Here is an 18828-nt window from a genome sequence, read left to right as displayed (position 1 = left end):
CCCACACTTGGTCCTACCCCCATTCCTTCTACCACGGTCAAAACACTGGGGGTTAAAATGAATAATCAGCTTACCCTCCACTCTCAAATCAGCTCCGTAGTCTCCTCCTGCTTCCTCACCCTCCGAACTATCCGCACTGTCGCTCGCTTCTTCTCCCCCCAGGCACTCAAAATGATCATGGCCGCTTTAGTCATATCACGACTGGATTACGCCAACGCCCTCTACAACGGCATACCAGCATACAGTCTAAGGAGGCTACAGGTGGTCCAAAACCAAGCCGCCCGGCTGGTTTTTGGTCTCCCACGCTACCGCCACTCTACACCCCTCCTCAGGGAGCTTCATTGGCTCCCGATCAAGGAACGTTCTCTGTTCAAAACCGCCTGCATGGTGTTCCAGGCTCGTCAAGGCACCGCACCCGCTTTCATCTCCTCACTAATAACAGAATACGTTCCCTCTAGACAACTTCGTTCCTCCTCCAAGTCCCTCCTCCAAATCCCACGCTTCAGACGCAAAAAGTGGGGTGGGTCCAACTTTTCCACCTTGGCCCCCACTTTCTGGAACTCCCTCCCAGACCACTTACGTGCGTCTACCCACTATGTATCCTTCCGTAAGGAACTAAAAACGTTTCTTTTTAAACAGGCATTCCCTGTGTAATCCTCCTTCCCCGGTTCTAATACCGGGCTCCACTTTCGTCTCTGTTGCCAATCCCCTCCACTAGCGCCAAGAAACCGTTCGGTGCACGCTGCGCTTTATAAATGTTTTAAATTAGAAATTAGAAATTGGTATTACTGCTCCTGGTCTTCCCCTGTGGATTAAACCTGTTCTGGGTAGCATTACTGCTCCTGGTCTTCCTGTGTGCATTAAACTTGTTCTGGGTAGGATTACTGCTCCTGGTATTCCTGTGTGCATTAAATGTGCTCTGGGTGGGATTACCGCTCCTGGTCTTCCTGTGTGCATTAAACTTGTTCTGGGTAGGATTACTGCTCCTGGTCTTCCTGGGTGTATTAAACGTGCACTGGGAGGGATTACTGCTCCTGGTCTTCCTGTGTGCAAAAGACATGCTCTGGGTAGGATTACAGCTTCTGGTTTTCCGGTGTGTATTAAATGTGCTCTGGGTGGGATTACTGCACCTGGTCTTCCTGTGTGTTAAACTTGGTTTGGTTGGTATAACTGCTCCTAGTCTTCACGTGTGGATTAAACTTGGTCTGATTGGTTTTACTGCTCCTGGTCTTCCTGTGTGGATTAAACCTGTTCTGGGTAGGATTACAGCTCCTGGTCTTCCTGTGTGCATTAAAATTAATCTGGGTGGGATTACTGCACCAGGTCTTCCAGTGTGTATTAAACTTGGTCTGATTGGTATTACTGCACCTGGTCGTCCAGTGGGTATTAAACTTGGTCTGATTGGTATTACTGCTCCTGGTCTTCCCCTGCGGATTAAACCTGTTCTGGGTAGCATTGCTGCTCCTGGCCTTCCCCCGTGGATTAAACCTGTTCTGGGTAGCATTGCTGCTCCTGGTCTTCCTGTGTGCATTAAACTTGTTCTGGGTAGGATTACTGCTCCTGGACTTCTTGTGTACATTAAACGTGCTCTGGGTGGGAATACTGCCACTGGTCTTCCTGTGTGTATTTTACTTGATATGGATGGAATTAGTGCTCCTGGTCTTCCTGTGTGCACTTAACTTGCTCTGGGTGGAATTACTGCTCCTGGCCTTCCTGTGTGCATTTAACTTGCTCTGGATGGGATTACTGCACCTCGTTTTTCTGTGTGAATTAAAGGTGGTCTGATTCGGATTACTGCTCCTGGCCTTCCTCTGTGTATTAAACTTGTTCTGGGTAGGATTACGGCTCCTGTGTGGAATAAATGTGCTCTGATTGGTATTACTGCACCTGGTCTTCCTGTGTGTATTAAATTTGGTCTGATTGGTATTACTGCTCCTGGTCTTTCCGTGTGGATTAAACTTGTTCTGGGTAGGATTACCGCTCCTGGTCTTCCTGTGTACATTAAACTTGGTCTGACTGGTTTTACTACACCTGGTCTTCCTGTGTGTATTAAACCTGGTCTGATTGGTATTACTGCACCTGGTCTTCCCGTGTGGATTAAACTTGTTCTGGGTGGGATTACTGCTCCAGGTCTTCCTGTGTGCATTAAACTTGGTCTGATTGGTATTACTGCACCTGGTATTCCTGTGTGTATTAAACTTGGTCTGATTGGTATTACTGCTCCTGGTCTTCCCCTGTGGATTAAAATTGCTCTGGGTAGGATTACCGCTCCTGGTCTTCCGGTGTGCATTAAACTTGTTCTGGGTAGGATTACTGCTCCTGGTCTTCTTGTGTACATTAAACGTGCTCTGGGTGGGAATACTGCCACTGGTCTTCCTGTGTGTATTTTACATGATATGGATGGGATTACTGCTCCTGGTCCTCCTGTGTGCATTTAACTTGCTCTGAATGGGATTACTGCTTCTGGTCTTCCTGTGTGCATTTAACTTGCACTCGGTGGGATTACTGCTCCTGGTCTTCCTGTGTGCATTTAACTTGCTCTGGGTGGGATTACTGCACCTGGTTCCTGTGTGTATTATTCTTGCACTGGGTGGGTTTACTGCATCTGGGCTGCTGGTGTGAATGCAACTTTATCTGGGTGGTATTACTGCATCTGGTCTTTCTGTGTGAATTAAAGGTGGTCTGATTCGGATTACTGCTCCTGGTCTTCCTGTTTGCATTAAACGTGCTCAGGGTGGGATTACTGCTCCTGGCCTTCCTGTGTGTATTAAACTTGTTCTGCGTAGGATTAGTCCTTCTTTTCTTCCTGTGTGTATTATACTTGTTCTGGGTAGGATTTCTGCTCCTGGTCTTCCTGTGTGCATTACATGTGCTATGGGGTGGCGTTACTGCTCCTGGTCTTCCTTTGTGCATTAAACTTGTTCTGGGTGGGATTACTTCTCCTGGTCTTCCTGTGTGTATTAAACTTGTTCTGGGTGGGATTACTGCTCCAGGTCTTCCTGTGTGCATTAAACATGCTCTGGGTGGGATTACTGCTCCTGGTATTCCTGTGTGTATTAAATCTGTTCTGGGTGAGATTACTGCTCCTGGTCTTCCTGTGTGCATTAAACTTATTCTGGGTGAGATTACGCTCCTGGTCTTCCTGTGTGCATTTAACTTGCTCTGAATGGGATTACTGCTTCTGGTCTTCCTGTGTGCATTTAACTTGCTCTCGGTGGGATTACTGCTCCTGGTCTTCCTGTGTGCATTTAACTTGCTCTGGGTGGGATTACTGCACCTGGTTCCTGTGTGTATTATTCTTGCACTGGGTGGGTTTACTGCACCTGGGCTGCTGGTGTGAATGCAACTTTATCTGGGTGGTATTACTGCATCTGGTCTTTCTGTGTGAATTAAAGGTGGTCTGATTCGGATTACTGCTCCTGGTCTTCCTGTGTGCATTAAACGTGCTCAGAGTGGGATTACTGCTCCTGGCCTTCCTGTGTGTATTAAACTTGTTCTGCGTAGGATTAGTCCTTCTTTTCTTCCTGTGAGTATTATACTTGTTCTGGGTAGGATTTCTGCTCCTGGTCTTCCTGTGTGCATTACATGTGCTATGGGGTGGGGTTACTGCTCCTGGTCTTCCTTTGTGCATTAAACTTGTTCTGGGTGGGATTACTTCTCCTGGTCTTCCTGTGTGTATTAAACTTGTTCTGGGTGGGATTACTGCTCCAGGTCTTCCTGTGTGCATTAAACATGCTCTGGGTGGGATTACTGCTCCTGGTATTCCTGTGTGTATTAAATCTGTTCTGGGTGAGATTACTGCTCCTGGTCTTCCTGTGTGCATTAAACTTATTCTGGGTGAGATTACTGCTCCTGGTCTTCCTGTGTGCATTATACGTGCACTGATTGGTATTACTGCACCAGGTCTTCCCGTGTGTATTAAACTTGGTCTGATTGGTATTACTGCACCTGGTCTTCCTGTGTGTATTAAACTTGGTCTGATTGGTATTACTGGTCCTGGTCTTCCCCTGTGGATTAAAATTGCTCTGGGTAGGATTACCGGTCCTGGTCTTCCTGTGTGCATTAAACTTGCTCTGGGTAGGATTCCTGCCCCTGGTATTCTTGTGCACATTAACCACATGGCTGCTAGGCGTTTTCCCGTCCTGCGCTGAAGTACCAAAATAACCATTAATCATGACGAGCTGGCCTTGTCATCCGCGCACGGCAGGTAAGCGCCATGACGAGCCCAGCTCGTCATTAGCTTCGAAGGGGTTAAACGTGCTCTGGGTGGGAATACTGCCACTGGTCTTCCTGTGTGTATTTTACATGATATGGATGGGATTACTGCTCCTGGTCTTCCTGTGTGCATTTAACTTGCTCTCGTTGGGATTACTGCTCCTGGTCTTCCTGTGTGCATTTAACTTGCTCTGGGTGGGATTACTGCACCTGATTCCTGTGTGTATTATTCTTGCACTGGGTGGGTTAACTGCACCTGGGCTGCTGGTGTGAATGCAACTTTTACTGGGTGGTATTACTGCATCTGGTCTTTCTGTGTGAATTAAAGGTGGTCTGATTCGGATTACTGCTCCTGGTCTTCCTGTGTGCATTAAACGTGCTCTGGGTGGGATTTCTGCTCCTGGCCTTCCTGTGTGTATTAAATTTGTTCTGGGTAGGATTACTGCTCCTTTTCTTCCTGTGTGTATTAAACTTGTTCTGGGTAGGATTTCTGCTTCTGGTCTTCCTGTGTGCATTACATGTGCTATGGGGTGGGGTTACTGCTCCTGGTCTTCCTTTGTGCATTAAATTTGTTCTGGGTGAGATTACTTCTCCTGGTCTTCCTGTGTGTATTAAACTTGTTCTGGGTGGGATTACTGCTCCAGGTCTTCCTGTGTGCAATAAACATGCTCTGGGTGGGATTACTGCTCTTGGACTTCCTGTGTGTATTATGTTCTGGGTGATATTACTGCTCCTGGTCTTCCTGTGTGTATTTTACATGATATGGATGGGATTACTGCTTCTGGTCTTCCTGTGTGCATTTAACTTGCTCTCGTTGGGATTACTGCTCCTGGTCTTCCTGTGTGCATTTAACTTGCTCTGGGTGGGATTACTGCACCTGATTCCTGTGTGTATTATTCTTGCACTGGGTGGGTTAACTGCACCTGGGCTGCTGGTGTGAATGCAACTTTTACTGGGTGGTATTACTGCATCTGGTCTTTCTGTGTGAATTAAAGGTGGTCTGATTCGGATTACTGCTCCTGGTCTTCCTGTTTGCATTAAACGTGCTCAGGGTGGGATTACTGCTCCTGGCCTTCCTGTGTGTATTAAACTTGTTCTGCGTAGGATTAGTCCTTCTTTTCTTCCTGTGTGTATTATACTTGTTCTGGGTAGGATTTCTGCTCCTGGTCTTCCTGTGTGCATTACATGTGCTATGGGGTGGCGTTACTGCTCCTGGTCTTCCTTTGTGCATTAAACTTGTTCTGGGTGGGATTACTTCTCCTGGTCTTCCTGTGTGTATTAAACTTGTTCTGGGTGGGATTACTGCTCCAGGTCTTCCTGTGTGCATTAAACATGCTCTGGGTGGGATTACTGCTCCTGGTATTCCTGTGTGTATTAAATCTGTTCTGGGTGAGATTACTGCTCCTGGTCTTCCTGTGTGCATTAAACTTATTCTGGGTGAGATTACGCTCCTGGTCTTCCTGTGTGCATTTAACTTGCTCTGAATGGGATTACTGCTTCTGGTCTTCCTGTGTGCATTTAACTTGCTCTCGGTGGGATTACTGCTCCTGGTCTTCCTGTGTGCATTTAACTTGCTCTGGGTGGGATTACTGCACCTGATTCCTGTGTGTATTATTCTTGCACTGGGTGGGTTAACTGCACCTGGGCTGCTGGTGTGAATGCAACTTTATCTGGGTGGTATTACTGCATCTGGTCTTTCTGTGTGAATTAAAGGTGGTCTGATTCGGATTACTGCTCCTGGTCTTCCTGTGTGCATTAAACGTGCTCAGAGTGGGATTACTGCTCCTGGCCTTCCTGTGTGTATTAAACTTGTTCTGCGTAGGATTAGTCCTTCTTTTCTTCCTGTGAGTATTATACTTGTTCTGGGTAGGATTTCTGCTCCTGGTCTTCCTGTGTGCATTACATGTGCTATGGGGTGGGGTTACTGCTCCTGGTCTTCCTTTGTGCATTAAACTTGTTCTGGGTGGGATTACTTCTCCTGGTCTTCCTGTGTGTATTAAACTTGTTCTGGGTGGGATTACTGCTCCAGGTCTTCCTGTGTGCATTAAACATGCTCTGGGTGGGATTACTGCTCCTGGTATTCCTGTGTGTATTAAATCTGTTCTGGGTGAGATTACTGCTCCTGGTCTTCCTGTGTGCATTAAACTTATTCTGGGTGAGATTACTGCTCCTGGTCTTCCTGTGTGCATTATACGTGCACTGATTGGTATTACTGCACCAGGTCTTCCCGTGTGTATTAAACTTGGTCTGATTGGTATTACTGCACCTGGTCTTCCTGTGTGTATTAAACTTGGTCTGATTGGTATTACTGGTCCTGGTCTTCCCCTGTGGATTAAAATTGCTCTGGGTAGGATTACCGGTCCTGGTCTTCCTGTGTGCATTAAACTTGCTCTGGGTAGGATTCCTGCCCCTGGTATTCTTGTGCACATTAACCACATGGCTGCTAGGCGTTTTCCCGTCCTGCGCTGAAGTACCAAAATAACCATTAATCATGACGAGCTGGCCTTGTCATCCGCGCACGGCAGGTAAGCGCCATGACGAGCCCAGCTCGTCATTAGCTTCGAAGGGGTTAAACGTGCTCTGGGTGGGAATACTGCCACTGGTCTTCCTGTGTGTATTTTACATGATATGGATGGGATTACTGCTCCTGGTCTTCCTGTGTGCATTTAACTTGCTCTCGTTGGGATTACTGCTCCTGGTCTTCCTGTGTGCATTTAACTTGCTCTGGGTGGGATTACTGCACCTGATTCCTGTGTGTATTATTCTTGCACTGGGTGGGTTAACTGCACCTGGGCTGCTGGTGTGAATGCAACTTTTACTGGGTGGTATTACTGCATCTGGTCTTTCTGTGTGAATTAAAGGTGGTCTGATTCGGATTACTGCTCCTGGTCTTCCTGTGTGCATTAAACGTGCTCTGGGTGGGATTTCTGCTCCTGGCCTTCCTGTGTGTATTAAATTTGTTCTGGGTAGGATTACTGCTCCTTTTCTTCCTGTGTGTATTAAACTTGTTCTGGGTAGGATTTCTGCTCCTGGTCTTCCTGTGTGCATTACATGTGCTATGGGGTGGGGTTACTGCTCCTGGTCTTCCTTTGTGCATTAAATTTGTTCTGGGTGAGATTACTTCTCCTGGTCTTCCTGTGTGTATTAAACTTGTTCTGGGTGGGATTACTGCTCCAGGTCTTCCTGTGTGCAATAAACATGCTCTGGGTGGGATTACTGCTCTTGGTCTTCCTGTGTGTATTATGTTCTGGGTGATATTACTGCTCCTGGTCTTCCTGTGTGTATTTTACATGATATGGATGGGATTACTGCTTCTGGTCTTCCTGTGTGCATTTAACTTGCTCTCGTTGGGATTACTGCTCCTGGTCTTCCTGTGTGCATTTAACTTGCTCTGGGTGGGATTACTGCACCTGATTCCTGTGTGTATTATTCTTGCACTGGGTGGGTTAACTGCACCTGGGCTGCTGGTGTGAATGCAACTTTTACTGGGTGGTATTACTGCATCTGGTCTTTCTGTGTGAATTAAAGGTGGTCTGATTCGGATTACTGCTCCTGGTCTTCCTGTGTGCATTAAACGTGCTCTGGGTGGGATTTCTGCTCCTGGCCTTCCTGTGTGTATTAAATTTGTTCTGGGTAGGATTACTGCTCCTTTTCTTCCTGTGTGTATTAAACTTGTTCTGGGTAGGATTTCTGCTCCTGGTCTTCCTGTGTGCATTACATGTGCTATGGGGTGGGGTTACTGCTCCTGGTCTTCCTTTGTGCATTAAATTTGTTCTGGGTAAGATTACTTCTCCTGGTCTTCCTGTGTGTATTAAACTTGTTCTGGGTGGGATTACTGCTCCAGGTCTTCCTGTGTGCAATAAACATGCTCTGGGTGGGATTACTGCTCTTGGTCTTCCTGTGTGTATTATGTTCTGGGTGATATTACTGCTCCTGGTCTTCCTGTGTGCATTAAACATGTTCTGGGGGAGATTACTGCTCCTGGTCTTCCTGTGTGCATTATACGTGCTCTGGGTGGGAAATCTCCTCTGGTCTTCCTCTGTGTATTAAATGTGCTCTTTGTGGGATTACTGCTCCTGGTCTTCCTCTGTGCATTAAACTTGCTCTAGGTGGGGAATCTGCGCCTGTTCTTCGACTGTGTGTTAAACGTGCTCTGGGTGGGATTACTGCTCCTACTCTTCCTGTGTGTCATAAACGTGCTCTGGGTAGGATTACTGCTCCTGGTCTTCCTGTATCCATTAAACTTGTTCTTGGTGGGATTACTGCGCCTGGTCTTCCTGTGTGCATTAGACGTGCCCTAGGTGGGATTACTGCTCCTGGTCTTCCTGCGTGTATTTAACTTGTTCTGAGTAGGATTATTGCTCCTGGTCTTCCTGTGTGTATTAAACTTGTTCTGGGTGGGATTACTGCTCCTTGTCTTCCTGTGTGCATTAAACGTGCTCTGAGTAGGAAATCTGCTCCTGGTCTTCCTGTGTTCATTAAAGGTGTTCTGGGTGGGATTACTGATCCTGTTCTTCTTGTGTGTATTAAATGTGTTCTGGGTAGGATTACTGCTCCTGGTCTTCCTGCGTGTATTAAACTTTTTCTGGGTAGGATTAGTGCTCCTGGTCTTCCTGTGTGCGTTAAACGTGCTCTGGGTGGGATTACTGCTCCTGGCCTTCCTGTGTGTATTAAACTTGTTCTGGGTAGGATTACTGCTCCCTTTCTTCCTGTGTGTATTAAAGTTGTTCTGGGTAGGATTTCTGCTTCTGGTCCTCCTGTGTGCATTACATGCGCTATGGGGTGGGATTACTGCTCCTGGTCTTCCTTTGTGCATTAAACTTGTTCTGGGTGGGATTACTTCTCCTGGTCTTCCTGTGTGTATTACACTTGTTCTGGGTGGGATTACTGCTCCAGGTCTTCCTGTGTGCATTAAACATGCTCTGGGTGGGATTACTGCTCCTGGTCTTCCTTTATGTATTAAACCTGTTCTGGGTGAGATTACTGCTCCTGGTCTTCCTGTGTGCATTAAACTTGCTCTGGGTGAGATTACTGCTCCTGGTCTTCCTGTGTGCATTATACGTGCTCTGGGTGGGAAATCTCCTCTGGTCTTCCTCTGTGTATTAAATGTGCTCTGGGTGGGATTACTGCTTCTGGTCTTCCCGTGTGCATAAAAACTTTTCTGGGTGGTATTACTTCTCCTGGGCTTCCTGTGTGTATTAAACTTGTTCTGAGTGAGATTACTGCTGCTGGTCTTCCTGTGCGCATTAAACGTGCTCTGGGTGGGAAATCTCCTCTGGTCTTCCTCTGTGTATTGAATGTGCTCTGGGTGGGATTACTGCTCCTGGTCTTCCTGTGTGCATTAAACTTGCTCTGGGTGGGAAATCTGCGCCTGTTCTTCGAGTGTGTGTTAAACGTGCTCTGGGTGGGATTACTGCTCCTAGTCTTCCTGTGTGTAATAAACGTGCTCTGGGTAGGATTACTGCTCCTGGTCTTTGTGTGTGAATTAAACTTGTTCTGGATAGGATTACTGCTCCTGGTCTTCCTGTGTCCATTAAACTTGTTCTGGGTGGGATTACTGCTCCTGGTCTTCCTTTGTGCATTAGACGTGCCCTGGGTGGGATTACTGCTCCTGGTCTTCCTGTGTATATTAAACTTGTTTTGAGTAGGATTACTGCTCCTGGTCTTCCTTTGTGCATTAGACGTGCCCTGGGTGGGATTATTGCTCCAGGTCTTCCTGTGTATATTAAACTTGTTCTGGGTGGGATTACTGCACCTCGTCTTCCTGTGTGCAATAAACATGCTCTGGGTGGGATTACTGCTCTTGGTCTTCCTGTGTGTATTATGTTCTGGGTGGGATTACTGCTCCTGGTCTTCCTTTGTGCATTAGACGTGCCCTGGGTGGGATTACTGCTCCTGGTCTTCCTGTATATATTAAACTTGTTTTGAGTAGGATTACTGCTCCTGGTCTTCCTTTGTGCATTAGACGTGCCCTGGGTGGGATTATTGCTCCAGGTCTTCCTGTGTATATTAAACTTGTTCTGGGTGGGATTACTGCACCTCGTCTTCCTGTGTGCATTAAACGTGCTCTGAGTGGGAAATCTGCTCCTGGTCTTCCTGTGTTCATTAAAGGTGTCCTGGGTGGGATTACTGATCCTGTTCTTCCTGTGTGCATTAAATGTGTTCTGGATAGGATTACTGCTCCTGGTCTTCCTGTGTGCATTAGACGTGCCCTGGTTGGGATTATTGCTCCAGGTCTTCCTGCGTGTATTAAATCTCTTCTGGGTAGGATAAGTGCTCCTGGTCTTCCTGTGTACGCTAAACGTGATCTGGGTGGGATTACTGCTCCTGTTCTTCCTGTGTGTATTAAACTTTTTCTGGGTGGGATTACTGCTCCTGGTCTTCCTGTGTGCATCAAATGTGCTCTGGTGACATTACTGCTCTAGGTCTTTCTGTTTGTATTAAACTTGTTCTGGGTAGGATTATTGCTCCTGGTCTTCCGGTGTGCATTAGACGTACTCTGGGTGGAATTACTGCTCCTGGTCTTACTGTGTGTATTTTACTTGAGCTAGATGGGATTACTGCTCCTGGTCTTCTCTGTGTATTAAACGTGTTCAGGGTGGGATTACTGCTCCTGGTCTTCCTGGGTGTATTAAACGTGCTCTGGCTGGAATTACTGCTCCTGGTCTTCCTGTGTGCAAAAGACATGCTCTGGGTAGGATTACAGCTCCTGGTTTTCCTGTGTGTATTAAATGTGCTCTGGGTAGGATTACTGCTCCTGCTCTTGCTGTGCATGGATTGGACAGTCATGTAACAGGGCCTTTAGTGTTCAACGCATTGCTTTTGATTTACCTTGTTTGGTTTCACCGCTCTGTTCAGATTCTCAATCCACTTGTCTCGTTCCGCAGCCGATCGACAAGCAAAACATTTAGTCCCCGAAGCAGTGGTGACCTGAGGAGAGGGAAATCACATGTTTAAAATGGCATAGTGTACAAACAACACATACCCAGATGTATGCAGTCACATACAAACATACACTACCCACATACCACACAAACGACATACTGCCACCATGTACAAGCACATATCACAGAGGCCACACACTATACACACAGACCACAAAGACACACACTCTGACGAACGCACATTAAGCACATGTCACACCCACACACACCACCTGATACTAGAGGTACAGGATGGAAACTGTAAAATGAGGTTATGTACACAAGTGAGATTTGAAGTAAGGAAGGACATGCATGTCAGACTGAGACATGAGCTCTGGTATAAGAGATACATAGATGGGACTGAAAGAAAAGACTGACACACACCTAAGACAAGACATGAGCTACAGGAATATGAAAACACACCTCCGATGTAACAGATACACACCTGAGACTTGAGCTACAGGAACATGAAAACACACCTCCGATGTAACAGATACACACCTGAGAAATGAGCTACAGGAACACACAACACAATTCCAGCGATGCTGTAGCAATCTTCAGAGTGGGGCGCTGCCGTCAATGTTACATCGCAAGTAATAGGGATTGTGAAAAATTCAAGTGTCACACAAAGAAAAGGTGTAGCCAGACCCGTTCAGTAGGAGAGTAGCATGGATGTGTAGTATGTAGCAGGTAGTGCTCTTTGTAGCACACTGTCACAAATATAAAACTAAAGAATGGTGTGGTTGTCCACTGACATTTACAGATAGCACACTTTCCATTGGCATGGCCACTAAATCTGCAGAGACAAACAAGTTACTTGCCATTGTTATTACCTCATCTGGTAGAGAAGGATTAGTTACTTACCTGTAATTCTATTTCTCTTCCAGGGGTATCCTCATCAAAGTCATAAAGACTGAATAATCCCCGCCCACGTGCGGGATCCCGGAGCATATAGAAATATACATATATATGTGTATGTTGGGGACTACAAGTGCCTAGCACTTCCGCAACATACATATATACATGTACATAAATACATAAATATGCAGCCTAACATAGTTCCAATAGGGCAAAATGCCAAAAGTGCATAGGTTTTTCTTGTACAAAAATAATCTCCTGCATACACCTTGTAATAGAGAAAATACTCTGTAATAGTGTCATACAAGAAACCTTTATTTACAGAAAGTAAACCGGTAATAGCAGGCAGTTGGCCCATAGGCTGCATAGATTAATAACATCACAGTACATTAAAAAACTGGCACCTTGCCTTTAAGGCTTGCAACAACCTGGACACCGTCACTTTAAGACCTCGAGGAGCCCCTCCGCTCCCATCATGCACCACAGGTGACAGGTCAGTTCTTTTTTACGATGTACTAACTTGTAGCAACCTGAGTATAACATTCAAACACTACATTAATGTACTTTTACTGCTTGTCCGGGAAGGCGGGAGGGTTGCTTATGACTTTGATGGGTATACCCCTGGAAGAGAACTAGGATTACAGGTAATTAACTAATCCTTCTCATCCAGGGGATACTCATCAATAGTCATAAGCAGTGAATAGAGTAGCAAGCCCATACCTACTACTTCGCGGACGAGCAAACAGTATTTAAAAATAGGTAACAGCGCATCTTAACATAACATCAAGCGAATACATTTCTCAGGGAGGCTTGATTAACTCGGGCATCCGCCTGTGTATCAGAATCCAAGCAGTAATGGCGAGTGAAAGTATGAACCGAGCGCCAAGTAGCTGCTTTACAAATTTCTGTCATAGGAGCATTTCTAATGAGGGCTGTGGTAGAGGCTTTTCTCCCTGGTAGAATGTGCTTTAGGTTTGCCCTGGATAGCCTTGTTAGCTAGTTGGTAGGACAAAGATATGCAAGAAACTATCCATCTAGAAATGGATCTTTTAGAAGCTGCCAAACCGATATTTATGGCACCATAGTTAACAAACAATCTGTCCGTCTTTCTCAAGGACTTGGCTTGTCTAGATAAAATTTCTGTATCCTCTTGAGGTCTAAAGAATGGAGGGACCTCTCCGGAGGAGTTGTGGGATTGGGAAAAAAGGTGGGAAGAGTGATAGTCTGATTGATGTGGAAATCCGAGACCATTTTAGGTAGAAAACTCAGGTGGGTTCTCAAAACCACCCTGTTTGCATGAAAAACAGAATAAGGCTCTCTACAACACAAGGCCTGGATCTCACTAACCCTGCGGGCAGAAGTGATGGCAACTAAAAAGGCAGTTTTCCATGAAAAATGCTGCAGTGAAGCCTTGTGAATCGGCTCAAAAGGAGTGCCCATACGTTTCTTAAGGACTATATTGAGCTATCAAAGAGGAGATGGAGATCTCACTGGGGGGTAAACCCTTTTTATCCCTTAAAGGAAATCTTTAACCACTGGCATTTGGAAAAAAGGAAACTGTGTAGGGGACTTCCTGTATGCAGTGATGGCTGCTAGATGCACTTTAATGGAAGAGAACTGCAGACCAGACTTGGCCAAACGTAATAGGTATGGCAACAGTACCTGCTCTTGACCCTGCACCGGATCATGAGCATTGTCCATGCACCACAAGTAGAACCGCTTCCATTTGAAAGTATAGGATCTTCTGGTGGAAGGCATCTTGGCTTTCTTTAGGATAGTCATACAATCCGCTGGTAAGTTTAAGTGTCCATATTGAAGGACCTCAGGACCCATGCTGTCAATCTGAGGGATGAGAGATTGGGATGAACCACTCTACCCTTGTTTTTGGACAACAGGTCTGGACGGCAAGGCAACGCCCGCTGTGGCACCTCGGATAATTGTAGAAGGCCCGGGTACCACCACTGACGCGGCCACTCCGAAGCTATCAGGATCATTCTGGTGTTGGTCCTGTAAAATTTGTTGATCACTGCAGGGATCAGCGGAAGTGGTGGAAAGGCATACAGTAATGTCTGAGACCAGTTTATCAAAAGGGCATTCCCTCGTGATCCTGGTTGGGGAAACCTGGACGCGAAGATGGGGCATTCGGTGTTGGCTGCGTCTGCGAAGAGGTCGATGTCTGACAATCCCCATTGTCAGAAGATGTCCTGCGTGACTTCGCTGTTTAGCACCCAATTGTGCGCTTCTATGAAGTCTCTCCTTAGTGAGTCTGCTTGAATGTTCATGGCCCCCGGAAGGTGATTGGCCACAATGCTGAGGTCCCTTGCGAGTAGCAACTTCCAGATGGTCGGTGACTCCAGAGACAGTTCTCGAAATGGTGCCCCCCTGCTTGTTCAGATATTACATCGTTGTGGTGTTGTCTGTCTGAACCAAGAGGGAGCTGCACTGGAGAGTAGGGTACAGCGACTTGAGAGCCAGGTGAATGGCTCTTAACTCCAGGAAGTTGATGTGATACCCTCGTTCTGTCTCTGACCACAGACCTTGTACTTGAAGGAGCCCCATGTGCGCTCCCAACCTTGTAGGGAAGCATCCATGACTAGAGTCTGAGTGGGAATGTCTTAGTGGAATGGGACTCCCTATAGTAGGTGTGACCGCTTGATCCACCATCTGATGAAGTTTGGCCGATTGAGGTAGAGGCACTCGGTCTTCCCAGCGACCTGAGACTTGCATCCACTGGTCCTCCAGAGTCTGCTGCAGAGGACTCATGTTCAATCTGGCATTGGGGACGATGAATACGCAAGAGGCCAGGGAGCCCAACAGTGACGAAACCAGTCTGTAGGAACTGGGTTCGCCAGGTCCCGGGGTGGGTAGCTTGGCTCGAGCAGGTAGGCACCCGAAAGCTTAGGTGTTAAGTGACTACACAGCACACACATCCACTGTGACAATAATGGCATGCAAAGACTGAGACCACACCAGTATGGTTGATTCAAATAAATAAGTTTTATCCAAGATTCAGCTCAGGGCAATCAAAAATCACAGAAGTAACAACTTATTACTTTCCATTAAAAGCACATTTCTTGCATTGCTCGGCCATAAATACTAAAATAAATAAATATTAAATATTAAATAACTGTAGGCCTAGCATCAGCCTTGCTCCTAGTCAGCACCTGCAAAGAAGTCATGGGAGAGACATTCAAGTAACAGGTCATTAACCCAGCATAGAACATTTCAGCATATACTGGTAGGCGTTCAGGAACCACTGCACTAGACAGGATTAAAACATGTCATTTAAAATCAAGCAACATTTCATTAGGCAAGATTATAACCTTTCATTAGATAGAGGGAGAACATTTCACTACGCATGACTAGACATATCATCAAGCAGGACTCAGCATCTCCTCAAGTAAAGAGAACCATTTCCTTTAGCCATAATGACCCATTCATCAAGCAAGGATGAGCCTTTCACTGGGCATAGATAAATAATGCATCAGGCCAAAATGAGCATTTCAGAAGGCAACAATAAACAGTTCCCTATTCAGGAATAAACCTCTCTAAAGGCAGGTATCAACTTTCCCTGGAGTAGGGCCTAGACGTTGTCTGTAACAACTAATTTCCCCAACCAGGGGTTTCCGGTTCAGAATTGATGCCCCCAAAGGAGTCTGTGGGGCTCTTGCCCAGTTCTAGGGGCTGAATGGTCAATTAGGGCCAACGGGGCCCAACTACAGCTTTCTCCCAGGGGAGGGGCGACTCGGGGCTTCCTTCGACCTTCCTCCCTCCTCCCCCAGGGTTACCTTGGTCTTCAGCCCCTTTGGGGCTCTTGCGGCGGTTCAGTTTGCTGGGGGGAGGGCTCGTGCACCTCCGGGAGCCCTCTAGTTTGCCCTGCGCTGCCGTGGGACCGGTCCCGGCTCCTCCGGCCTCGGGACTGGTCGGAGACACAGCGCGGGCAGCAGCAGCAGCAGGATGGGCCCAGGCTTCTCTTTTGGCCTTCCTCGGGCCCCAGAACCAATCACCGCTAGCTGAGGGGAGGCGTGCCCGCGGGCGTCAATGGCAGCGCGACCAGCGGGGGCGTCAAAGCCTCCCCTCCAATGGCTGGAAAAGAAGGCGGGGGTGCGGCCGATGACGCGGCGCCCCCCCCTCACGTGATGTGGGGTTGAGGTTTCAGGCCTCCTCGGCCTAGCACGGCCTAGCATGGCCTGCAGCAGTGTTCTCCTCAGGGGTCCTTCCTCACAGGGCTGGGCCGCGACGGTGACCAGAGTTCCCAGGCGCACTAGCGGGCAGCACCTTTCCCGATCGCCTTCCCGGGCCGGCACGGCCCACAACAACATGCCACTGGGGGCAGATGACAGCACTTCAAGGGGCTGCGGTGGTGATTTCGCGCTAACTGAGGAAGCGCTTGGGGAGCAGACTCAGCTGCGGTGAGTGGACCGGCCAGCGCTTTCTTTCCTGCAGCACCCGCCGGGGGACACAACACGTGGGGACAAGCGGCGCCTCAGCACTAACAGTCTCTGGGTCCACAGAGGGTTTCTGCGCCGCAGCCCTTAAGGAGCATACAGAGCTTGGGCCACAGGCAGCAGGTCAGAGTTCTAGCGCTACGCAGAGGGAGCGCTTAACAGTTCACTTCAGGCCGCAGTTCAAGGTGGGGATAGTGCTCAGAACGAAGCACCCAGAAACTCAGTTTAGCGAGGGGGATGAGGCCGGACAGCGCTGGGGGCCCAGGTTGAAGCAAGGGGCACAGAAGTGACACAGCCCAGTACCTAGTTGATCCCCAGCAGTCCTGGTCAGAGCAGATGAGCTTCTTCTTGGCGCTTATGGATTTTGGTGCCCTTTGGTTGAAGAAGGTTCTTGGTTTCTTGAGAGGGGCGGGGGTTGAGTTGGAGGATTTCCTCAGCAGGTCACTTCAGGTGATCCCTGGGTTCCCCTCCCGCCGGGCCAGATCAGTTGGCTAAGCTCACAGTTCCTTACTCAGCTTGGTGGGCAGCACCTAAACCCGGTCACCCCCAGTGGTATAGGTTCCTGACTAGGCCCTACCGCCTAAGCCTCCTGCATAGGGTCCCCCAGGTCAGTGATGCCCCAACTGACCAGAAAGTTTCCCTCCCTTTTCTTTTATAGTGGCAGTTGGCAGTTGGTGACCACTCCCCTATTCTGGAAGGTTCCAGGAGCTTCCTCACTCCAGCTATGGGCAGGCAGGCAAGCTGGTAATGCAACAATGTTTAAGGGTGTAAGCCAGCTCCCGGCTACTAGAGTGCATCGAAAAAGACCACGCTGCAGTAGCAGGGGTCAGTGGCAGCCATGTTAGGGGAAGAGAGCACCTGCACCTTAGCATTGCCTAGCAATGGGAAGGTGCCCAGAGACCTTAGGCCAACCAAAAAGAAGGTGGGAAAAATGAAGCAAAAGCGAAACAAATAGGGAAAGACCACCCTAAGGCTGACAGGTCTAACACAGTCTGACTGTGGGATGACTGGCGCTGAGGAAATCGCAGCGCCGGGACACCCTCCATCGGGGGTAGCTGCGCGCTTTATAAGCTTCTTAAATAATAATAATAATAATAATAATAACCTCTCTTCCAAAAGACACACGCTTGCCTTTGCGGTATCCATTGAAGAGCTCAGTTAATCGATTCCCTGTGTTGGATTGAAGACCGACTTCTTGAAGTTGACTTGAAGCCCCAGCTTGTTCAACAGGTGGAGACAGTAGTTGAGGTGACTCTGAAGCAGAGAGGGTGTGGTACTCTTCAGGAGCCAGCCATCCAGGTAGGGGGTAAATGAAGATTTTGCGCTTGCGTAGAAATGCTGCCACCACCGCCATTCACTTCGAGAACGTTCGGGGGGCTGATTTGAGCCCGAACAGTAGAACTTGGAATCGAAAATGCTGATGGGTTACTTGAAAGCGGAGAAACTTTTGATGCCTTTTGGACACCGGGATATGGAAGTGGGCGTCCTGCAAGTCTATAGCACACAGCCAGTCTCCCTCATGTAGATGAGAGAAGATCTGGTGCAGAGCCAACATCAGAAATTTTTCCTTGCGGATGAATCTGTTCAAGATCCGCAGATCGAGAATTGGTCTGTATTCTCTGGTCATCCCTCTTTTTTTGACCAGGAAGTAACAAGAGTAAATTCCTTGTCCTTGCTGTTGCTTCGGAACATACTCTATGGCGTTTTTTAGTAGAAGACTGTCCACCTCTTTTTGCAACAGTAGGTGATGTTGGTTGGATCTTCTTGGAGGAGGAACTGATGGAGGTGGTGCTTTGAACCTCAGCAAGTATCCATTTTTAACAATATTCAGCACCCATTTGTCGTTTGTTATTGATCTCCACTCTTCCAGATGAAAAGTGATACTTTCCCCTACCGGAGTGGCTAAAGGTCACGGAGGAAGTATCTGCACATTGTTTGGCTGGTTGCTTAGCAGTTGAAGCCTGCTGCCTGTGTTCCCTCGACCTCTACCATGCAATCTTTGATGGAATTGTGACCTCTGCTGCTGCTGATTCTGTGATGGCCCTCTGTTGGAAGGAGCGCCTTCCTTTGGGGCCGAACCGTCTGCGCAATTCTTTCTGCTTCTCTAGGCCAACGGCCTTCACGGTGTCCAATTCAGTTTTCATTTTGGCCATCTCAACATCAGCGAGAGACCCAAACAACGAAGACCCATTAAACGGAAGGTTGATAATCTTCCGTTGGACATCTGGCTTCAGGCCTGTGAGACGCAGCCAGGCCGAGCGTCTTGAACAGATGCAGTGCGAATAGCCGTGTGCGGCCAGATCAGATGAGTCTGCAGCTGCACTTATCACCTGGTTCTCCACCAACCTCCCTTCTTGCAGTATCTCCTGAAAGTTCTGCTGGTC

At 47.8% G+C, this 18828-nt stretch overlaps 1 protein-coding gene across 1 annotated transcript in view; it reads right to left on the bottom strand.

Moving 5' to 3' along the window:
* LOC147671313 (ras GTPase-activating protein nGAP-like) overlaps window positions 1–18828 on the bottom strand; it is a 541239-nt gene that overhangs the window by 12585 nt on the left and 509826 nt on the right. Inside the window, exon 5 of the mRNA XM_086948081.1 lies at window positions 11047–11145. Within this exon, the coding sequence (XP_086804207.1) occupies window positions 11047–11145 (99 nt within the window). The remainder of the gene's footprint in view (window positions 1–11046; window positions 11146–18828) is intronic.

The sequence above is a fragment of the Lissotriton vulgaris genome, unplaced genomic scaffold, assembly GCF_964263255.1.
Source record: "Lissotriton vulgaris unplaced genomic scaffold, aLisVul1.2 SCAFFOLD_758, whole genome shotgun sequence".
NCBI classification, from domain to species: Eukaryota; Metazoa; Chordata; class Amphibia; order Caudata; family Salamandridae; genus Lissotriton; species Lissotriton vulgaris.
Note: the sequence above shows the minus strand (reverse complement) of the source record. Positions and strands in the feature narration are given on the sequence as shown.